General features: G+C 42.9%; 2 protein-coding genes across 3 annotated transcripts in view; one reads left to right on the forward strand and one right to left on the reverse strand.

The window, feature by feature from the left end:
- LOC119395884 (protein MMS22-like) overlaps window positions 1-3,464 on the reverse strand; it is a 123,499-nt gene extending 120,035 nt beyond the window's left edge. Inside the window, exons 1-2 of the mRNA XM_037662893.2 lie at window positions 3,375-3,464; window positions 2,972-3,066 (exon numbers count right to left, since the gene is read on the reverse strand). Of these exons, the coding sequence (XP_037518821.1) occupies window positions 2,972-3,032 (61 nt within the window). The 5' untranslated portion in view covers window positions 3,033-3,066; window positions 3,375-3,464. The remainder of the gene's footprint in view (window positions 1-2,971; window positions 3,067-3,374) is intronic.
- Window positions 3,465-3,530: 66 nt separating this feature from the next.
- LOC119395885 (sentrin-specific protease 7) overlaps window positions 3,531-24,387 on the forward strand; it is a 76,362-nt gene continuing 55,505 nt past the window's right edge. The window contains exons 1-3 of one of the 2 annotated variants that reach the window (XM_049416806.1): window positions 3,531-3,918; window positions 21,696-21,799; window positions 23,218-23,382. In XM_049416806.1, coding sequence (XP_049272763.1) covers window positions 23,282-23,382 — 101 coding nt within the window. In that variant the 5' untranslated portion in view covers window positions 3,531-3,918; window positions 21,696-21,799; window positions 23,218-23,281. Of the gene's footprint in view, window positions 3,919-21,695; window positions 21,800-23,211; window positions 23,383-24,387 lie in introns of both variants that reach the window. The other variant, XM_037662895.2, reaches the window with a different exon arrangement.

Below are 24,387 nucleotides of genomic sequence, written 5' to 3' on the forward strand. Positions count from 1 at the left end.
CCGTTGATATCCTGGAGTAAAATTTGGATTTCGCTCTTATAGATTGGAACATTTAATTTAGGCTTGAACTGGCTATGTGAAAGTAGTCTAAATAGCAGCAAATGAATGATATTGGAATATTTTGTGACAAAATTAACACCATCTTGTGCTTTCGTGGATGCCGTTCTTTGTTGCGTGGGCGTAACGGTGATGACTAGACTTGAAGAGCAAGCGGTCCTTCCTGGCAGCAGGCGCACTGTTCTGGAGTATGGGAAGCATTTTCTTGTTCTTGGCATTTATATAAAGGCCTCCAAAAAATGCTTCAGCTGTTCTTCCTAGCTGGTTCACTTCTTTTTATTCAAGGATCTTGAAGAAAAATGCCCAACATCTTCATTTCAGTTGTCTTCGATTTCAAATAGACCATCTTGGAGAGAAAGAAGGACATGATACTGCAGCACGAAACTCAAAAAGAAACACTAAGAGGCAAAAAGAAGTAGGAAAGTTGGCCTCTTACTCTTGCCATTCGAGTTTTGCCTTACAGCATCATGTCCTTCTGTAAGTACCAACTCACCCACCCCCACCCCCACCCCCACCCCCTCAAAAAAAAAACAACAAAAAAAACAGTTGTGGAGTGAAAGCATGATAGCAAAGAAACTAGCTCACAAACGAAACAGATTTGATGCATTCATGTTGGTTGTTTTGGTCGCGACTGTTAACACAGCACCGGTTTAATGGATCTGGCTCAGTTCAATTCAATGAAGTACAGGATTCAAACAGGAATTGTCATATTTTGATGACAAACGTTTTAAAAGTGACAGACACTTAGGCATACATTACGTTCTCGTGAAACTGAACCCAGTTTTGGTTTCTGGACTTGGCTCCTTGAGGAAAAAATACTCCTCAAGTGTTTTCTTCGGCAACATTAAACAGCACGCTCATACAACTCCAATACCCAAATGAAAAAGAGAGAGATCATAGACATGCATCTGAAGAAGGAGACCCAAAGAAGGGAGAGAAGGCTATAGCAACCACAGGACCCACCGTTATATTACATAACAATGTCATAAAAGGTACGAAGCAACTGGGTGACATTTCGAAACAGCAAAATGTTTGTCTCCAGATGCTTGCCAAGAATGACAATTTAATGCACCGCAGCTGTACCTGTCCATCTTCGGGGAACTTGCAAAACCGACACCAGTAAAGGTCCTGGCCACATTTTACGATCTCGACATTAGTGGAGAAAAATATCAATGTGTGCGAGCATAAGCTGAACGAACTGGTTCACGTAGTGTGTCGATGCAAAGCAATTGCCACAGAACTCCAAGGCCTAATTGCCTGCATTGTACTGTACACACTAATTGTCATTTACCAGTGGGTGGCTGCAGACACAAGCGTAGGAGTTTTGACAAACAAGGAATGCATGCTGCGCCATCTATATGCACCCATCTTCCATTATTTATCCATGCTTTGTTCATACTTACGTTTGCAAGAGCAGGCAGTATTCTTCACATAAACAGTATGCAAGAGAATCTATAGCCATTGCGCTTAAGGGGACGCTAAAGGGAGAAATAGTAAGCTGCATTAGTAAATTACCATTCTAAATTATCCAATCACTTTAAACATCCAAAATGCATTTAATGAGCTTTCTCGAGTACTGCATCAGTACTTGGGGAGACTGCAGTAAACACAATTTGGATGTATAAAATGCTTGGAGGTGTCCATAATTTGGTATGAACATATTATAGAGTTTTACTTTGTATGTATACCGCCTTTTACAAAATACGAGGTTACTAAAGTACCTATGCAACATTTTTACATCTACCAATGGTGAGTCACAGTATTGTCGCAAGGGGTGCTTTCGATCATGCTTAGCTCTGCTGGCTTTGAATCTCTGTGTTATGAATGGCATCTCAATTTACACGGGCCAAGCAAGGGAGTGAATTTGCAAAAGAGAAATTTAATCAAGGTAATGCCCAATCACGACTGAAAGTGCACGGTGTGGCACAGGCAGCCTGAGAGATAGAAGTCAGTAAGAATGCTCGTAAGGGCCCAGCGTAACAGTTTGAACAGCGTATCAAATTATTGCAGATCAGTTCTGCAGAATCCCGCAAGGTGGCGAAGGGGTTAAGAAACAGAAATAGACAGAGAGTTGTCGATGAATTCGCCCTCGCTCTGCCAATCACTAGCTTCCCTCAATTGGTAGAGTGACCGCCCCAGAAAGGCGTTGGTCCCGGGTTCGATCCCCAGACCAGGACGAATTTTTCGGCAACTAAGAAGCTTTCTTTCTGAGAAATCCATTTGGATTTCCTAGTGGCTTTGTGCTACAATCGGAATGGTTATTTCGCTGTCTTAGAGTATCAGAAACTTGTGCGTGTTTCTTTTTTATTCAAAGTGACTTGCTGCTAGGCATACGAAGAATAAATAAAAGTCACGTAAAATATTTTAATGCCATCTTCGACAAATCACACTAGCATGCCCAGGCGCTGCGATGACTGGACGAAATGGCGCACCACGGTGCAATTTGATGAAGATGTCATAACTGTGCATGATGAAGATGTCATAACTGTGCATGATGAATATGACAACTGTAGTGTGAAATGCCCGTACAATGACAACTGCATGTATGTTGTCGCTTTGTATACTTGCCTTACACAAAGTTTAATACGGTCGGCGACTGCGCCACTAGTGATTAAATCCCGTGACAAGAGATGGCACCACCAACGTGAGAGCCCCACGTCTACGTATCAAATATTTTAATTAAGAGGCCGTGATTTGTTGATTGTTTATTCCGTCGCGAGGCCTCCAGAAGGCTGCCTTTCAACCCCGCACACATCCAAGACGTTTGCTAAGACAGCTGAAATGCGCGTGCCGTTTCTAACGTAAACGGAGAGCCAAACCAGTTCCCGGTGAACATGAAACCAAAACCTGCAACGAGTCGCTGTACAACGTGATATCCCCAATCGGTGTAGGCGGAGAAATTCCAACGACGTACCGAAAACCACTTCGGAGGTACGTTTCTCCGTTTGGCACGGAGATGCTGCCACCACTGCCATCCTATCGAGATGACGACCGGCGCGTTTCGGGGATCTGTAAAGAATGCAATGCGTCGTGAAGCAACGTGTCAAGGATATTTCGCGACAAATATACTGAAACTGAAGCAACCGCGTTCAGCTACTGCTACGAATGAAAAGCAGTCGATCCGCAAAAGGAAAACGACGTTATTTTTGGAGTAAAACACGGAAACAAGGCACGGCAGTGATGTGCCATGTGAAGTTTAGAAGGAGCTACGATGAGGATTTACCGCCATGGCCCTCGGGAAATGTCGCGCGCCTTATCGAGGAGTTATCCGAGAAGTTCAACCGCGTTCGAGCGACGACCACACTTTCGGCACTCACCTTTTAAAACTCACGCACTCGCGCCCATGGTCGCAAGAAAGCCCGCGTTTTTCTCCTTTTTGAAACTTCTCCGTAAGAGCGCGCTCCCGTGGACCACCAAAGGAAAAGCAACATAGATGGCGACACCTTTGAAACCGACCGTCGCCGACCGTCACGATTCCGGTGCGGCTCGAAGCTGCGCTCCGTTTGTGGCGCTCGGTGTTTCTTTTCTTCGTTCCACACCGAGGCCCTGAGCAGGAGGAAGGCGAGGTTTGAACAAAAAGAAAGACGAAGTCGGCCGCTCAGCCGCGGGTATTTGCATAACCACCTGATCGCTAGACATCCCTCGGCGTGTCTTGTTTGTGTTGTATTTCGGCATCAGTGGGTTATCATGACTGTTCCGTCGTGGTGAGCGATCGTAGTGGAAGTGGGACGACAGTCGGCCGTGTGGATGTTTTGCGCGTGCGGACCCGGCAACAGCTTTTAGCTGCGGGCGCCGCCGATTCGGGCCGCACAAGCCGCGGAAAACGTCGTCGCAAGACTTCTCTGGAGTCCGGCCCGAGCCGTGAGTGGTACTTCTTTATTTTCTCTCGCGGAAGTGGATTTGTCAGTGGATGCTTGGGAAGCGCCGCGCTGCACCGCCACGACCGACCGCGGTTCCGGAGGGGGCCCATCTTGGAGCCGTGGTTGTAGCTGCGTGTGTTGTCGCCCAACGGTCGGTGCTAGCGTGTGGGCATGCTGGAGCCCTGCTCGATGCCTCCCGTGTGTCTACGGCACGCAAAACAATGCGGCTGTTGTTAGGCTTAATCCCTCGACTCGGCTCGCACTCGCCCCCAAGCACACGCACACTGCGGACGTACGACATCGAAAAAGACCCGTACCATCTGCAAGCCCGATCGCATGGCGTGTTCACGGTATGTTACGCGCTTTCTTGCTCTCGGCGCCCAGCGTTCCGTGCGGTGCTGGTGAAATTCGATGACCGCTCGCAAGCTATATTTGTGCACTTCGGGACGTCGGCTCAGTTCAACCACTCGTTGGTTAACCCACTAGCGTGCCGGTTAGTTGTTTGGCGGTTCGCAGGAAGTGCCCACTTTTTTCCGAAGTGCACCACACCGGGCGAAGTCGCGAATGGTCTGTGCGAAGAAGAAACGAATAAATGAAAGTGTTGCCGTATTCGTACACGCTCTCCGCACGCATGGCAGTGCTCCCCCAGTCGTAACTTCATAATCGCATAACGATGCCGTAAATTATGTCTGCACCTTTCTGAAATACTGTCTAGCCACCGCTCTTTTCTGCGAATGCCCACGGAGTGCGGAGGAAATTGAATTGCAGCAACGTTTCTTCTTTCTTTGCTCTTGCTGATCGTAATCACCTGCTCGCGTGCAGTGCGGACTTTCGCTACGCTTTTTTTCGTATGTGCGGGGGGGGGGGGGGTCGATATTTACTGGTGTTTCAAACTCTTAAATCTGAGCCAGCACCTCGAAGGTGGCGAGGCATGCTTCTCCCTGCCACTGTCTTCGACTGTTGCGAAGGGCAGTCACTTAAATGAACACCGCAGCCTAGGCCAATGACATTGAACCGCATGACGTCAAAGGACTCGTAGCAGCGGTATCACAATCACAGCGTGAAGACCAGAATATGCTCTGTGATTCATAGTTGTTACTTTGAATAGCACTGAAACATATATAGCTTAATTATGTTGGTCTAATGTGGCTCCCATTCATTTTCCAACCTACTGGTTTGCATTTCCTCTGCCATTAGGTACAACTTCAATCCTTAGCTGGCATTGCTACACTCCACTCGCTCACAGTATCTGTGATCTACCATGCTGTCAATGTTCGAAGCTTAGTGCAGCTGTCTTTTTTTAAAGCAGTGTCTCAGTTGACACCCGATAAGTAATCAAAAGCCTAAAACAAGGTTTCATGGTCCTCTGTTTCTAGGCTTCATTGATCTTTGGCCACTGGGCAGTTACTTCCCCTGAAGTTACCTCGTATATTTCTTTCTACCGTGTAACACAATAGAAATAAATCTCGTAAATGATTGAATAGTTTTCATGCTAACCATTCTTGTCATGGAGCTCAAACGTCTTATTTCTAATCTTTATAGTTGACATCCAACTTTGAACTATTCACAGTGTTCACTTCTGAGCAGAGATTTCTGTCAAACTTGATTTTCACACCGCGTTTACATCTTGCAGTATATAATAGCATTTATTCGTGCCTGTGGTAAGATAACTGCAGTCGTTTTTTTTTTCTCCCATCGAGACGACTGCAGTCCAGGAGGCTTATTTTAAAACTTCCTTGGAGATTGACGTCCATTTGCTCTGCATCTTTGTTTGAGCAGTGTTGTCTGTATGTTCAAAGTGGGTGATCCCAGCAATAACGCCAACTCAGTCTGGTCCTCATTGCTCATCAGAAACTTTGACCATGAGCCGATCTCCCTGAGATGTTTGAGTCTACCAAGTATAGATGGCTTGCACTGACGTCACTGGACCAGCCACGTTGGTGCACCAACATGGCGGGAAGCGAACTTTGTGATGTCACGGTGGTGTTATCAGTACATCGCATGCTGGTTCTTTCGGTATTTATGCACAAAGGCCCAATAACGTTCCAGCTACGTCGTTACCGCACTGAAGCAGGTTAATCGGCGTGTGATTATGCCGCCTTGACGTCATCTAAGCGGCCATGTTGGAGCCATGTTGTGCATCTATGACGTCACATGCAAGCTATCAATAGGGAAAAACATCATAAACACGGCCTCTGCACGCAGACCTTCGCGAGTTTTTCTCCATTTTGAGGAATAGATTATGCATCAGCGTTGCACTTGTTGCATAGCTCGCTTTTCATGCAGCTGCTGCGTTGCAGTCAACATGTGCATGTCTGGTGTGATAGGTGACATGTCTGGTGTCAACAGGGGCATGTCTGGTGTCTGGCAGTACCCGACAGCAGCAGTACACATGCTTCAGGCATCAGTACTTATAGTCTCACATTGTAAAGCGGCAACTGTGGTGAGTTGGGGCCTGAGGTTTTTGTATATAGTGCGCATTTTAACTTTTAGTATGGCTCAAACCCATAGCTGTAGTCATTTTTCAGAGGTCTGGCTCATTGGTGCTGCAGTGTAAAATGATATAGGTGTGGTGTCTCATAGTGTTTAATGGAAACTAGTGAAAGGCCTTAGTGGCTGTGTACAGTTGGCATATAAACTTTGCTGGGCATGGTTTCTGCAAATATTCAATTGTTTCCCGATCTCAGGTGGTGTGCACAACCAACTTATCGTCGCGCTGTTTTACCGAATGCATGTTGAAACTGTGCCGACAATCGGCCTTTTTGTGCAAGTATTGCATCCAGCAATCTTAAGACTGATGCGTTGTCGGTGAAATGGGAAAAAAATGTTCACAGTTCAAGTGCGTGAGGAGTATTGTAATTTTATCTTGTTGTCAAGAGTTGAAGGTGTGGAGTAAATGAATTACCAGCTTTGCCCGAAGGTGAACAACTGAGAGCGAAGGCAAAGTTTAGCTCTTTGCTTAACACCTCTGAGAATGTCATTGCAAGGAGCATGTCAGTGGTTTTGTGGGTGTCTTGGTGTGTACAGAAATGTGACTTAAGGAGAAGTGTTGTCATTTTGTCAGGGACCAAACTAAGTAATAAATAGAACAGTGCACACAGCTGATCAACTGGAGCTCTGAAGAATATGCACGAAACACTTATGTCAGCAGCAGAAGCCACAGCACCGTCCTTGTTCTCGCAGAGCCAATTCAGTGAAGCATGACTATGCATTCACCTGGCTTCGTTGCTTTTGCAGCCAAACGCACCACGCATCTCTGGAGGCCTTACCTAGTTTTGCCTAGCATAACCCACTAAGAAGGAAAGAAGGGGAATCGATCGAGGGCTCTGTTTTGTTAGACACAGCTGCACAAAGAAAAGAACAGGGAGCATTATTTGTATCCTTTAATAGAAGTGTAACAATCTCGAAATGAAGGCAGAAGAGGGAAGAAGGAAGTGGACGAAAAAACAACTTGCCATCAGTGGGATACAAACTCGCAACCTCTGCATTTGGTCGTGCGATACACTGCCAATTGCGCTATGGTGGCGCCCTTTCCACCATCCAATTTCTTGGTTCTTTGTGTTACTCACGGGAGTGTTAGCCAGCGCACCCGTGGCCACGGCAGCTAATGTAGAACACTCTCGCCTCGTGGCATCACAAACCCAGTGAGGACATGCTTGCCATGGTGTAGCCATAGCCATCAAGTTGATCCTTGCAGAAAGCATGGAATGAATATGAAAGATCCTGACTTAGAATAGTAATTTGCAAAAATGTTTTTTTTTTTTCTTTTTTATTGTCACTAACAGTTTGTTGGCGAAACACAGACCCTCTATGTATGGCTACGGCATGGCACAACATTGATGCATGCACTTTGATACTGTGCCAACATGATGTCCACAATGACAGTGTGGTCGCAACCATATCATTCGCTATTGCTGTAAAACAGCTTACTCGCCCAACAAGACTGCTGCTTTTACCTTAGTACTTAAAAAAAATACCAAATCGGTTTTTAGTTCTCGATTTCTTGCTCGTCATCATTGACAACTTTGTTGTCAAGCGGTAGTTTGTGACAGCTTAATAGCAAACTAAAAGACAGTTTCTATAGATGCACTGTTTGGCACTATTTTATCACTTCCTTGTTGTCATCACAGAGGCAGGCTTCATTCAATATTGAAAGCTCTCGGGGCTAGTGTTTCACAATCAGTAATGTTTCAAGGTCGTAGAGGGCAAGTCCACTGTGGTGCTGGGAATGGAGCAGTGGGCCGGTGGCATTGTGTACGCAAGGTGCACAGAAAGGATAAGTCAGTATCTTAGCAAACATCCGTACAGATTCAACAGCGACCTTAATTCTTTACAGGAAAAACGAGGAACTACAGACAGAATGGAGCGATGCTAGCTGATGCAATTTCTCCTGTGCTTTTCAAAAACCACAAAAGCGTTGAAGCACTTAAACTAGGGAGGACCAGGAGTGAGGATCAACAGGGCAAATTTTGGCATCCTGTGGTTTCGTGGTGACGCCCGAGTCATCAATGTTGCGCATGGCTTGCAACAAATTGTTTAAGACCTTAGCCAACAAGGCTTAAGAATAGGTCTGAAGTTTTACGTAGCATGGCTAAAGGACGAGAGGTTGTCTGCAGAATGAATGAAAACATACATTTCTCTAGGCCAGTTTGTCATGTGGTACCCGCACAAAGTGAAAAAGTCCACAGAAGGATTAAACAGACAAAACAAAAGTCATGCATTTGAAGGCATTGCCCAGTCATGACTACAGCCTGCTGCTGTCCTTGAAAAGAAAAGTGCCTAATCACTTGGTTCAGCTATTATCGGCATTGCCAGGTTGTCATGTTCATATTTTCGTCATGTTGAGGTGAACTTTTTGTTTCTTTTATTTATCCTACATTTTTATAAAACCTGATGTGAAGGCTCATCCACAAGCATGTATTAATGCATCGAAAACATTGTATGATTCAGTTTAGTTTCATTTAGAGATTTCAAAGTATCTACAGTTATAGTCTATTTCTTTGTAGTTGACCTGAATGGAAATTATGGTGCATATTTTTAGAAACATTCAAGACACTATTAAGTAAAAACTGTAGTTTCCTGATTTTTTTTTTTTTTTTTCCCTTATAAACCCTGCCACAATGGGCTTTTTATGAGCCATACCCATTTTCAAAGCTTTACTGTACTAAACCACAAGAAATGTGTAAACTTGCAGTAATACCTTGTGCTCTACATAAAGCATGTGTGAAGTATACTTGGGATAGGAAGTAAAAAAAAAAGTGACGCTAGGTGTTCAATTTTCAATTTATGGGGCATGTTCTTGCCAATGGTGCACCGATTGTGAACTTCTCATAGTTCCAACTTTAATCAAAACAAGTAAGCCCTTGAACAAAGGATGCCTTGCTAGTTTTAGGTTTAGTTTTGTTGGCACTGTCATCACCATAAAGCTCAGCATAAGGTTGGCTATGTGAGTATGAGGAAGTTTGTCCTAGCACTTGTATCCTTGAAGCAAGCTGTCACAAGCACAACGTGCAGGATGCTCTGGGTGAAAAAAATTACACAAAGCACTTACTGCATGAAGGTATGGGCATGTCCGATTACGTTGTACTTAAATTAGCTATTCATAAAAGCAATTATTGACACTGACAGCCATTCAAAACGTGGCCATTTAGTTAAAGAAGGTAGACAAAGCAGTTTTGACCTTACCGAAAATTTTCCTGGTTTTACATTGCTGAAAAATAGCTTCATTTTGCACCTTTGCTTTTTTTTTTTTTTTGACGTTTTTTGTGAGACTGCCAACAAGTTCAATGGATCACCAATGCTAACATACGGGACAACCACTGGCGTAACTCATATGGGGGTCCTGACCCCCCTTGTGTTCAGGCTGGGGGGGGGACACCCCTTGCATAGGCCCCTTTGGGATTTGTCTTTCAAACGCCATATATTTGAATTGCTTGAAAGTTAAGTACAGTGCAATCAACTTTCTTTGTTAATGCCTGTTAATTTGTTAGTGTGTGTAGGTCTGTGTTCAGTACCCTTCAGCTATGTGAGACTATTGAAATCGCAACTGCCACTTGACCGCTTTCGGAGAAGACTCAATAGAACAATGCAATTACATGAGCTGAGAACCCATGCTCAGTTTCTTTAACATTTTATTTCAAAAAATGTTTTTAATTTTTATATAAACAAAAATAAATACAAAATGGCCACCATGACAAGATGTGTCCCCTTGTGATTTAACCGGATTTACGCCAATGGGGACAACAGTTTGAATATTAACAAAAAAGCTCGTGATTTTAAGGGCTGTTAATGAGAAAAAGAATACATAATTTATAGGCTTATTTTTAAGAGACAGTGGGATAATAGTTTGGATTATAGAGAAGTAGCCAATGTTCTTGTTCATATTGAGAGCAAGAAGGTTTTTGGGCAGGTGAAGTATGTGTGGGACAGATAGCCATATTCAGAACAGTTTCGAAAGCACTTGTAGAGCAGTTGCACACAGCAGAGCATTAGATAGCGCGATGAGATAGGACATATGCAGGTATCAGATACCGGCTGCATGGAGGTTAAGAGAATAGCCCCAGCATTCTCTCCTTTATTATTTGTACTTTTTTTTTCTAGATAAAAGTTGTCCTGGGATCAAACTAAAGTGAATGGCACTTGTTTTAATATCTGTGCACTGGATTAACATCTAACTCGTGGCAGTCTAAAGCTCTGTATAATTTCCCATGTTTTGTGCATTGCGAGCTAAGAGCCATGTAAAGTGAAGATAAGGAAAGCTTGGGATGGCTTGTTATAGTATCATTGCTTAAATAATGAGTTAGTGACAGTATTGTCTATTTACCATTATTCAGAGGGTTGCTTAGTCTTAAAACGCTTCTTTTTATTAAATTTGAGCTTTTGAATAACTTGAGCTAATGCTTAAATGTCCTGCACTAGTATAGCTGGTGGAAGTTGGCCATGTTAAATATCGTGAAATAGCAGCAGCATTGGACAGCTACATGTTAAAGAGAAAATAAAAAGGAGCGCTCATTACTTAAACACATAAGATGAATGAAAGGCAATGCTTGCGGTGCTTCCAACAAGGTGCCTAGATGACCTGGGTTGTTTCACTCCTCAATGCGTAGCGCACTAGACTGTCACAAGTGATTTTGCAATAGCCAGGGGTTGCTTGCGAAAGATTCCAGTCGCTTAATGTAGCAATCAAGCTTAAAGTGGCAATAGACTTTGTAATAAACCACATAGGAAAGCATGGTTCCCACGGAATTGGAAAAATAACTTTAGGCATTTTTTCATCTTACCCCACCAAAGTTTTAGTGTTTCACTATATTGTGCCTCAGTTATTTAAAGAATGTTGAATCAGGTTGCATGGTTTTTTTTTCTTTTTAATTTTGTCTCTACATTTTAAAACTGCCTGCCCGCTTAGACCCAGGGTTTGTTTTACATAATATAAATAAATGGGCAAATAAATAGTGAGGTGTAATAAATGTAAGGAAAAAAAATGCAACAGCGCATAGCACAGCACTCCATGACATGCACCAAGTTTCTTTCTCTGATCGAGAAATGTTAGCATCATTCGTTGTCTTCTTAATTGCTCATTGCAAACTTAATTTGGTGTCTGGCTATCTTTGTCAGATAACTGCGATGTACAGCTATGCTCGGTGTCTAAGTGAAGTCCGGACTTTGTATTATAAGGAAGCTTCGTAGCAACTGGGTGCCCAGAGCTGGCAGCATTCCAGCTGTGTAGTTCAACAAGGGCAGTGATGCCAGGATCAGATAACCATCAACCCTGCTTGCATCTGGGGAAGCAGCTCTTTCTGCAGGACGTGACAAAATAAATGCTGTGAAAGGCTTTTTCTTAGTTTATTTGGACATTGCCATGCCGGATGGGTGCAGTTGCAGACTACATGATATGACTGTCTTCATGTGGATATGCTGGCAGGGTACTTCATGTGACTCAACTTATATATTTTAGCATGTACAGAAAGTGGATCAAGGTTATGAAGAACAGAGGACAACGCTGAGAGTCGAGTGTTTGTTCTCTACTGTTCTTGTCATTCATTCTTGGTTTGTGCTCTCTGCATAAATTATTGAACTCTTACTTTCATGTTCATCATCACTTCATTTGTTTAAGGAGATGCAGAAGTAAGCGTATGTTTTAAATGAGCTCCGTTTGCATGCCACTGTAATTTTCAGCTGTTGGTGTTACGGCCCACATGGTTTTTCAGAAGTACAGAATAGCGTCAATTGGCATGACATAGGCTTAACTATAGAACAATAATGGTTTGTGCCCAGCGGCACATGCAAGGGCTTCTGTTCTGGCAAGAGTTGTTACTGAAATCTTCTGAAAAAATGTGGAGAACAACATGGCATTTTTTTTTTGTCCTCCTCATATATCACGCTTTTTTTTTTCCTATCAAAAGGCTCGCAATCACTTTAGAATCCAGCAAGACGTGTAAATAGAGGACAACTTTTTGCCCATGGAATCACACTTTTGGCAAAAAAAGAAGTATTTGGGGCATCTTCCTGCCGTACAGCAATATTGATCTATCCTGCGTGCTTTTTTTTTGCATTATCCCCTCATCATGACCTGGTACTTCCTGATCACCAGTGGTGTGCATTTATCAGCTTGACGTAGCACTCTTTATAAGAAAGTAGCAAGCACATAGTTTTCGAGAAATGAAATGCAAACATCCAAGATGACGATTGTTGCTGTATGGCAGAAAGATCCCCCAAATACTTGCCTTTTTTTTTTTATGTGTGTTTGGTGACCTACAGCTGTATTCGCCATACTGTTAGAGTGTTCTTAGTCTTTTAGGACACGGGGATTAAATTTGAAACCTAATTTTTTGGCAGAGTTTGTCTCATTCTTGACTGTAGCAATGATGTGCTGTGGTTATTGGTCAAAAGAATAGATTAATTGGCAGCGTTTGATAAAAAGCAAACATATAATGGATGTTTTTGGGCTGCTACAGATCTCTTGTTCGTAATAGAGGGGAGTGGTCCTTATTTACACATAAGCTGGAGTAGTGTTCACTTTTGCATTTTTGGGAGAATTATCTGTATTATTGTGTTGGTTGTTAACTGAAAACGGAGTCTTGGAGAATCATTGTTATGCTGTCATTACATTATGTTCCTAGTTCATGTTAATTGTAAGCACAATGTTTTTGAGCATGATAAGATGCCTGTTTTCAGATTATGCTTGGTGCAGACAAAACCAGATCAATGGTCCAAGTTGTGCTCTGTGGATGTTTTGCTCTTGGCAACTCTTTAAAAACAAAAGCTTATGATTTCTAACTTTTAGAAGTCCCTGTGGGTTCAACCAGCGAAATACAAGATTATTCTGTTATAAAACATAACGTAGTTCAGCGCAAAAAACACTGTGCGCTGTGTCCTTGTCCTCGTACTCGTCTGTTGCCTGTTTTTTGCGCTGAACTACGTTATGACTGACTCGTTCCAACTCGCCCAACAAGCAGTGTTGCTAAGTTATAAAACATAAACCACACAATTCTGTGTGGGCATAATTGGGAACCCAGAGATTCTACAAGAACATAATAAAGTACATCTGACAACAGAAGATGTGCTTGTAAGTGTTAAAGATATTGCCCATAAAGAGTCAATGCGTAGGCTTTAAAGCACCAATGAAAACAGAGTTCTTAAAGGTGGAAAGAAATTTCAGACAAAATCCGATTCAGCAATTGCTTGCACAGTGTTGTCAAGTTAGACAACTGAATAGGAGAGCATTTAATATTAACCTGTTTTCATCTTCAGAGTACAGGTGAAAAACATTTTACAGGTGCTGGTTTGTTTTTGTTAAGCATGCAGTAGGTAGTTAGATGCTTTCACAACAAAAGCTATGGAAACGTGTAAAATGTTAATTAGTTTCAGCTGGATGTGTTAATGTTATGAACATTATTTTTGGATGGACAGAATATAACATTTGTGATGGTTTTAATACTGCCAGATAAAGGCAGAATTTTTTTTAATTTGTGAATTTAAATTTGGGGAGTCAATTTGTGATGTCTTCATTGAATGCAGTGTACTGTTGTGATTTCAGCCATATTAGGACAAAATAGTTGGTTAAACTTGTCCATTCTGCAATTAAGAGGGTTACAGCAGACTACAATTATAGCAAAAGGCTGCGAGGGATTCGTTTATCTAGAAATACTCATTGCCAAACGAACTTGGCACCATTGCCTTTTCACTCTGTTGACACAGTTAGTGCTTTAGGAAATCTGTATTTAAATTTTTTAATGGCATAGTTGAACCGTGCAGTAATGTGGCAGCCATTAATTAAAGGGACACTAAAGGCAAATGTTAAGTCGACGTTGATTGTTGAAATAGCGTTCCGGAAACCTCGTAGGTGCTTGCTTCATGCCAAAGAAATGCTCATTTCAAATGAAAATCACGTTTTAGTGGTCCGCACAGCATTACCGCACTTCAAATTGCACACCTGAAAAGGCCTCCTGACGTAGCGTTTGCCTTACCCAATGTTGCCCGCCTTTACTGCCCAGCAGCTGACGCTGTGGTTTCTGCTCTAAAGGGCACATTACACAACATCACGTGGACACGGGATTTTGTCGAACATTCCGTTAGAACAACTTTCTGAGCGTGCAAGGCACACACAGCAGTGCACGATAATGAAACTGCCACTGAGACGCGACCGCGCGAGCAGAGCACAGCCCTGTGAAAACTGAACTTTTGCACAACCCGTGCCATTCTTCACTGTAACGTCAAGTTATTTTTTCCATGAATCAAACAGAAACGCACAGGCAGCTTTTTGTTATGCCTTGCTATGCTTGGAATGTTCTTTTTTTGATCATAAGTAGCTTGAATAGTAGCAATAATTTGTACTCAGGACTCTTGATGTTATCGGACTTGTTCCAAAACGTCCTACTGGTGGTGCATATAGTCTCCTACATTTACCTTTATTTCTCGATTACTAGAGCACTGCTATTGATAGTATTGACCTTTTAGACGTTCTCAAACATTGACCTTTCACTGTAATACAAATTTTTATTTGCCTTTAGTGCCCCTTAACAAATCATGAAATGAGTTGACATGCCCCGGGAATGACTCCCCGATTTAAACAGAAGCTCATCTCAAAGGCCATGCTGAAAACAGGGGGTGTTTGTAAGACCTAGAGATATGTAATGGCTGCCATGGAGCAATTTGTTTTTTTTTCTTATATGCATCCCAGTGGTTTGCTGCAGCTAGTGTAACCTACTGCAGCACGTTACTGTGCGAGCAAAGGAATTGTGGGCACCGTTAAATTGTGACGCCCGCTGTGGTGCATGACTGTTTCAAAGCAGACAACACAGCGATGACTCCTGATTTCTTGATGTCTCATTGTGTATGCCAAAATGACAATCACTGTCGATGGGTGGAGTTTTGAGGCAGCCCTTTCAAATTGAGATTTCAGGTTAAAAAGTGCATTTATAGCCAAGTTTTTCGTATGACTAACAATATTGGGCTCTCTACTCCCAGTGACAGGTTGGTAGTCACAGTGCTGAGCTCGAAGACGCAGGTTTGCTTTCGGCCACGTTTCGATGGGGACAAAATGCGATAACACTCGTGTATTTGCATTAAGGTGCATGTCGAAGAACTAGAGGTGGTCAAAACGAATACGAAATCCCCCACCACGGCGCCTCATAATCGTATGGTGGTTTTGGCACATAAGACCCCGATCTATAATGCAATCAAACTAACATTGGGAGAACAGCAGTGTCTTTTAATACTGTGCTACCCACTATGGGTAAATGGATACCTGGATAAATAGAACAACAGAGACAATTGCTGTTCTTTTCTTGGCTCTTGTCTTTGTCCTGTATGTCCTTTTGTCTGTTTATTGCATCATTGCAACCACATCGATTGCCAACTACCAATGACTTGAGGTGCATGCCTCAGTTTCAGCCTAGCTGAATAAGCAGGCACTTGGTTTGGCAACTCCGTTGGCAACAGCATTTGGCAAACTCGCATGTTGAAGCAAGGCTCATTAAAGCGAAAAATTGACATCCGCCTTACAGTAGCAGCAAGGCTCCTGCTTTGAGTTTTCTATTAAATTGGCTTCGTTCTGCGGCCTGGTAACCTCCTGGTTAGCTCAGGCGTCAGAATGATCTCCCCAAGAAAGAATTTGCCTTGGGTTCGATTGCTGGACCAAGATAGCATTTTTCTTCCACGGCCACGGTTACCCTGGGAAAATGTGTATTGAATTTTAATGGTAACTTAGTGCTACTGTTGGTGGGATGACTTTTCTTTCCCTCCTTTACAGACTGGAGTTGAGAATTTAGGCTGTCCATTCCATTGAAACCTCTCACTGGTGGAGAAGCAACAGTCATTTCTCTGCTCTTAGCTCCTTGCACTTTCCCGTGCTTTTAATGAGGTCATGTGTTCAATTCCTGGCTGACTTGCCGTGGGGTAGCTTAGTGTCTTTGGCACTGCACCAAGCATCAGGGTGCGGGTTTGATTCGTGTCTGTGGCGGCTTCTTTTCGATGAGGTGAAGTACAAAAACACTGGTGTGTTTAAATATACGTGCACATAAAGGAAGCCCACGTGTTCAGAATCACTCTGGAGTCCCCTCGTCGCTATGGCATGCCTCATAGTAGTATCGGGGTTTCGGGGCATGATACTGCAGAACTTAATTTGTTCATTTAATTCCTGTTTGTGGCAACTTCTATTCGTGTAAGGTGAAATCCAAAATGTTTGTGTGCTTAGCTTTGGCGTATGTTAACCCTTCTGTGCCCAGAAAGGTAACGTAAGATGTTCTCAAGTCAAAGTTCTATGCTCCTGATGAGCATAATTATGGCTTTAATTTGTAGATGGAAGGACTAAAACTTTTTTTGTCATTGGTTCCACTAGAAGTTTGGCTACCGGTGTGCCAAGTTTCGGAGAAATTGATGGGAAACTTAAGCATTGGACCTCAGGCAGTCAGTATTCAAATTCAGACCCATTTATTACTGAGCTCCCCACTATGACTTCTCTCTTAGCTGCAGTATTGCTCTACAGTGGCAAATCCAATCAATCAATCAGTGCAAGTAGTAGTTATCTCCTTGGATAGTGGCAAGGTACCTTCACTCTTTCAATTTAAATGAGGCTGCTGTGTTTTAAATAGTATCCAAATCCATGTGTCGGACTAGCGTGTGCGTTTATCGCAACATCCCAACTTCTTTTTATTTTGGACGTCAGGTTAGGATAATAAGCTCAGCACTATAACTGTGGTCGCATTGTGGAAGTAGATTGAAAAGGTGCACTTTCTGCTACTGAACCGTCATGTTGGGCTTAGAGTTGACAGCTCTCATCAGAAACTGGACACTTCCATCTGTTACGAAACGTCTGTGCGAGCCATGTACAATTTTGCGTCATGACTAGTGGCGACATGGTGCTCTGGAGCTGACTGATAGTGTTTTTTGCAAAAAGGCCTGCAGAGTGCAGCATCGTGCCAGATGACGTTCTCAGTTCAGAGCCATGCCGCTGCTACAAATGATATTACATAACTGTTTGTAGCTGAGAGCCAGCTGCAAAAATAGGAGAGTGTGCTTATGTCCCTCAAATGTTAATAGAACTGCAAGTCTGGCTATTTTATTGGGATTCGTTCATTTTGAGATGCAGGGGGGGGGGGGGGGTCAGCACTATCTAGGCATGCTTCCTTGTTGTTCTTAACTTTCCATATCCTAAATAGAAAAAAATGCAAATCCTCATCTGCTGCTGGTGTAATTGATTTTTGTTTGTAAAGGGCTGCATTTCCTGCCCTGCCTGTCACACATCCAGCAACATTTTGAAATGGACGTGGCACTTATGTCATATTTTGTCTGTGTAGTGTCGCATGCTGTGTTAGAAACCATCGGAAAGTTGTTATTGTGCACTTTTCTTTCCCAATTCTACTGCACGGCACTATCTTTAGCACTGTGGACTTCATTTTTTGCCTGTCTACTCGTTTGCCTACAAAAAGGGAGTTCAAAAATAACACATCCAAATGTTTTGTACACCCAGAGCCCTGCATCCTTTATGCATATTTTTTTTTTCTTATTTGCGTGACTAGTGGTTTGTTCTTGCGCTTTGAGTGCACAAAACTGAAGATGCCCTGTTGACTTTTTCCGTTAAGGAAACTTGTTCAAAAGTGGTTGAGGCTGAACACAGCAACAACACAGTTAAGTATGTTAACTAAAGGACACAGTTAAGTTGTTAAGAACAACAAATTTAAGGAGAATATATTGCTGCTAATGTTGCACACCAAAGTGGGTACTCTCGCTAGGGAAGCAAAAGAATTAAAAGTAGTGTGGCGCCTACAGAAGCTAAAAAAATTATGGGAAATGATTCGTCCTTTATATAGGAATGGTTTGCGAGATTTATCTGAAATTGATGCGCGGACAGTCTTTTAACATGGTGCAATCCGAGGCCTTTGTGCGATGTGCCTAGTCAAACCCTTAGCAAAAGCTCAGATGAAAAATATAAATGCAAAGATTTATTATTGTTCATTTAGGCTTATTTGCATTTGAATTTGGCTGGCAGTGTGCATACATTCTTGTCATTGAAGGGCCTCTTTGTCCATTTGTTGTGAGCATGAATAGGACATTATACTTTGTGCAAAAACACGTTGTGTGGAATTGGCACATTGAACAATAGTATAATAAAAGAATTGAAATATATATTTTTTTACCTATTCTGCAAATATTAATTTTCCTATTGTATTTGCACTGTGACATTGATTAAGGTGTTTCAGTGCTGTTTTTGGCACCTTTCGGAGATCTGTTTGTTATTTTCTTTTATTTCTGGAAAGCTGTCTGTGCATTTACACATGTTACAACGCGAAGGTACTAAACATCCATGCAAGCTACAATGAAATAAACAGTACGAAGAAAGCTAACAACTGACTAAAGTTGAAATTAATAAAAATTGTAAAACAGTGAACAGGTTGCAAGCCCACTCTGCCCAGCAAATTATCATATGTTGTTTCTAAGTATGTGTTGCATAGCCCAGAATTCTCCGCATGCATGCATGTTATTAAGCACGGATTCTGTAGGACCATTTTGTTTTTTGTCTGCTGCGTAGCGCACTGTATATATACCTTGACAACTATTTTTTGAGCTCTCTACACACTCAAGTCTTCCGCAGAGATATGATCCCATTGTCTATCATAGGTAACATTAGCCGCTTATTTGCTTCTCGTTGTGGAAGAGATGTGTTCAGTGGCGTTAGTTACAGATGAGTTCTGGAGGCTCTCTCCCACCCATTCGTTTGGAACACACGCATGGCCGAAACCTTGCACATACTTCCAAATTTTCATCACAACAGTGCCAGATTTATTTTGCGTTCGTCACTCTCAACACACAATCAGACCGTAACAATGGGAAACCACTGGATGTGTTCATTATTTTATTGACGTGAGTGGTGTGCAGTTCCTTTTAGCATATGCGGAGTTTAATAAAAGAAGGCAGTATTCATGGCTCAAATTGTTCAGCCCTTCACTTAGGTTGAAATAATGCTGCTAGCTTTGCTTGGCATGCATATGAGGAGATATCTAAGCGTAACTATTCAATTGCAAGGAGGTGGAGGTAATAGATACCTCAGGGCGGCACCCTGTTTAACAGCTGTTTTGGCGATGTGCAAATATTCAAATGTTTTGAATAATAACAAGAATACAATATCCTCTTTGATTCAGTCTTTGGATTGTTTAGTCATTATGTGTCAGTACGAATGAATTTTAGTCAGCTGTGCTCAGTCGGACATAAAAATGGAACAAAAGTGCAATAAATTCCATTCTTTTAGCCGCAGGCAGTTTAGTGAGAGCACAGCAAGGTCTGAGAAGCCGAGAAAACTTGACATTTTTACACCGAAGGCACAGAAAGTAGCGTCGGAGTATGAAAGCAGTATCGGGAGGCAGATCTACAATGATCTTCCCAACATAAGCTCGCTTCTTAGATAGATTGCTACTGGTACCTTCTGGACATGCACTTCTTTGCTAACACCACGTAATGTCACATTACATGATGATCAATTGTTACGCTTTTCAGTTTTCTTATTTATAGACACTTGCATCCTTCCTTGCATCTTTCACACTTTATCTTTGTATTTTGTGCGGCACTTACAAGTCTTTTTGAAATTCATTTCACCTGTTAATAATTATTTTGCAAGTAATGTTACGCTTCCACTTACCTGCATTCTGCTTTTCTTTCCTGTTTTTTCGACACCACTGGTTTGTTTCCGCAGTGTGCGTTTCCTCACATCCTTTGTTTTCGCTTGCGTGCTCAATTATTGGTGTTGAATATTTTCCTAAATTGTTTTTTATCGTCATTCACTTTTCGTATTTGCCAACTTTTCACTGGTGTTTTTTCTAACATGGTGAGGCCAGTTTGATCCCAGCTGCAGCGATTGCATTTTGATCTAGGCGAAATGGTAGAGGCCTGTGTACTGTGCATTGTCAGTGCACGTCAAAGAACAGCAGATGGTCGAAATTTACAGAGCCCTTCACTATGACACGCCTCATAATCGTGTCATCATTTTGGCATGTAAGACCCCAGATATTATTTTTAAGATGTTGAATACTTCTAAGTAACAGGAAAAAAAAAAAAGATCTGTCGCGCTTGAGGGAGGTACCCTTGGTCAAAGTAACTCCCCGGAGTTTGACGATATTCTGCCTGTTGCCAAGTGTAAGAATGTGAATTCAGTTCCCAGCCATCAAAGTTGCGTTCTCGTACGTGTAGAATGGCAAAAATTCAATGCACTTATATTGAAGTGAGCATTAAAGAAGTCTACTTGGCGAAGTACTGTAATTCAGAGATCTCGACTGTAAGGCCTGTGGTTGTCCACGTTGCTCTTGTAACTGCGACGACGCTTTAGCCCTTATCTTTGTGTCGCCCTTCTTCTGACAATCAGACAGACTACCTACCACTTTAAGCCGACTGTACGACGGAAGGTTCACGAACAAAAAGTGTATTGGGACCATAGACCTAATTGTCATATGCACAGAAAGCCACCCCCTGCTGTACCTTTTATAATATGAATGGGCTTACCGGCTGCCTTTGAATGTGCCGTAGATTCTGTTATGAATGCATGCGCATCTGTTCCTATCCTTTTTTTTTTTCTGTCTCTTTCATACGCAATAGTCAATCAGCCTGGAGTGCTGGATCTTTTCTGTGCTGATGCATCTTTGTTTTTGCTCTGTTGCTCTTACAGCCAAGACCTTGCACACATTCCTCTTGTTGTTGTTCATTTCCTGACTAATCGATTTCGTGCACTCTGCACGTGCATGCCGCACAAAGGAAATCGGCTTAGGACCTTTTCCGCCATACGTTGTGCACGATTCATTGCAGGGATGCTACCTTGCCCTTTTGTAAATGGGATCCATTTCATCACAAGGCACTTGGGCTTTGTCTCAGTTCTTCACACGGCACAAATCTTCGCGCACAGAAGTACAGTGGGTTTGAATTTGGGAAAGCGGTCACGTTAGCCATAGCCAAATTGTAATTGAGTGTGCAGCTCATAATTGAGAGAGAAAAGGTAGATAGCGTTAATTTGCTTATTGGACTCATTAAGTCAACCACCTTGCACTGTTGCTTTCGTTTGGAAGCGGGTTGCTTTTCTTAATGGGGAGGACTTCAAGTTATGTAAGGATTGACATGACGATGTCAGTGGTTTTCTATTGTGCTAGCATGTACTGTCCAGTGTGCTATTGCAATGTCCAGCAGGTTGAGATGACAGAGTTCTGGCTTTTCACGACCATTCAGATTAAAGGAGTAAGTGAATGTGTGCCGGATTCTTTCGTCAACACTAGACCGACTCTCTCTCTTTCCTCTTTGCAGGCAGAGTCGCAGCATGGTGCTTCGCAACAAGTTTGAGTCCCTAGAGAGGCAATCTGTGTTGGGCTTCCTGCATCGTCATCGTGTGCGAAATCTTTAGGTGAGCAGTTCTTCCCGAGCACACTAAGCAAAGAAGAAACTAGGACTGTGATTTTATCGCACTTTTTCACCATAACTGGGCCTTGCATCGCAGTGCACTAGTAATCACTGTGTAGCAATTACTTATCTGTTGCCATTCCTTCTTGCACGTTGTCCGTGGTCAGAACAACGCTCCACCCTAGTTATAGAAGGGATCAGCCAGTAGTGAACAGTGGTCGATAAGAGTGACAAGGAATCGAGCAGAAGGTGTCGCTACAAAATTGTGGCCCTGGACACTGGAAATTCTGTATAGGAAAGCAACTGTTCAAACATCGCTCAAACTGTGCCAAGTCAACAGGCAGTACATTTCTATCAGACTTGCACATATTGCAATTAATAATTTTTACATTATACAAATGCGATAAATTAAATGCCTAACTTGGCAATTTCACTGTGTTCTCTGATGTGCTCACACCTTGTTAGTTATTTCTTTTCAGAATTTTGTCAATAATCTTTTCTGGTTTCTTTTTTAAATGTGTCAGCAGTGACACTGAAAGCTTGCTAGATGTGTGCGCTGTACGGAAGTGCAGTGTTAAAGGTTACGCAAAAAGATCTCGCACACAAGATTGTGAATTACATTCACTGTAATCTTGGTTACAATCTTGGTTACATTCACTGAATAAAGTTTCCTTTAGAACATGGTATAATAATTTGAATTTTCAGACAAAACATTGCACACCTATTGGAAGCTGTCAGAGTGTAACGTCACGAATGAGTCAGTGCGGGTGGTGTTGCCACCAGTGTTTTCTGGCTTAGTGTTTTCTTATGGCGAGAGCGGTGTTTCTGGTGTTGCAGAAGGGTAGCTTGCTAATACGAAATAAATAATTTTTCTCTTTAGTGTCCCTTTTAAAGGACTCCTAAACCACCCCGACGTAGAAATTTAGCTGTGGTGTTGCAGTTTTGCACGAGTCTGCAACAAACACGTAGCCGTGAGAATTTTTTCGAAACTGTGCTGTAATAGCGGAGTTACACACGTTTGATGATACAAAAGAGGCCCTCGCTCGTTTCACTCTTTCCTTCGCTGTGCTCCGTTCGTCGGATTGTCTCTCCTCCTGGCCAAGTGCTCCTCCCCGCCATGCGAGGAGGAATAGTGACGAGCACACGTGCCTGCGAGCAGAGAAACAGGTTCTTTTTGTGGATGACATGAGCAGACGAGAATTTTAGCGTCACAGTGAACACTGAGGGCTACCGAAAGGCCCGGAGAGGAGAGGGGATTGTTCCTTAGAATTTGTGGGGTGCCTGCGGCTCCTAGCACTGTCGCATTTGGCATTGTTAATCGTGATGGCATTCTGAACTCCATGCGCGCGCTCACTTGAAATGTATAAAATTATCGGAGATGGTTTAGGGGCCCTTTTTAAGTGTGTTAGTCCGCCCGTTGCAGTGAGAGACGTCGCTGACTGGCGTCGGCAGCTGCGGCGCCCCATGGTGCCTGGTGTGCCCAGCCAGGGGAGATGGACACGAGCTGCTCCTCCCCGAGGCAGCAGCAACAGCACCACCATCACCACCACCCCCACCACCACCCCACCACGGCTGCGGTTGTCATCATTGACAGGTAGGCATGTCACACAACACTGGTGTCACCTGTATCCCAAGTTAGACTCTCTCGCCCAAGCAGGGGGGGTAGGTGGGTGGCGCAAGTTTGGTCATCTACCTTTTATTATATGGCCAGCAGTGTACGTGGAAGCTCATACATCTCAGATGACACAACTAGAGCACCGAGAATGTTGACTGGACTGTGTGTACGATTGCGTTAGGTGCTGTTAAGTTCCTCAGTTGAAATCGAAAGAAGGGAATTTCAAGGCCCCATTTGTTTGTTAGATATAGCCTTGATGAAAACCAACAGATAATAAAGCCAAGAAAGCTATAGGGATGTTAATTGTACTGTTTTAACTGTATTGTAGTAATTATGACACAAATGCGAAGGAAGTAAAGTGGAATAAAAGACAACTTGCCGCCGGCAGGGACCATACCTGCAACCTTCGGCTAACGCACCCGATGCCCTTACCAATTGAGCTACGGTGGCAAGTTGTCTTTTCTTCCACTTTACTTTCTTTGCGCATTTATATCGTAATTACTACGATACACATAAAACAGTACAATTAGTGTTTCCTATACCTTCCACGGCTTCATTATCTGTTGGTTTTCAATTAAAATTGGTGTTTTATGGGAAGTAAATCATACAGTTGTGTTCGAGGTAAATCATACAACTGTGTTTTGTGACAGGCGGCAAGAGCCGGGACATAGTGCCGAGGCGTCAGGCTATGATGCCGTATCCCTCCTTCCCCTTTCTTCACGCATGATCCTGCATGCACCTATGCACTCAGCAGGTGCTGATCAACTATGATGGTAGGCAAGGCAGCATTGGCACTGGGCAGAGATAGAGAATTGGAAATGTGGGCCATGTGCCTAACAAATCCATTGCCGAGTAATCTGAGGTCTTGGAAGAGTTGGTGTGCCCTGAAAATGATCGCCTGGTTACACCGTCCCAGGGTGCTTGTCACTTTGGTGATGCATTGGACTATAAACCTGATCAAGCAATGGGGATAATGGTCAGTCT

The sequence above is a fragment of the Rhipicephalus sanguineus genome, chromosome 6, assembly GCF_013339695.2.
Source record: "Rhipicephalus sanguineus isolate Rsan-2018 chromosome 6, BIME_Rsan_1.4, whole genome shotgun sequence".
Classification (NCBI taxonomy): Eukaryota; Metazoa; Arthropoda; class Arachnida; order Ixodida; family Ixodidae; genus Rhipicephalus; species Rhipicephalus sanguineus.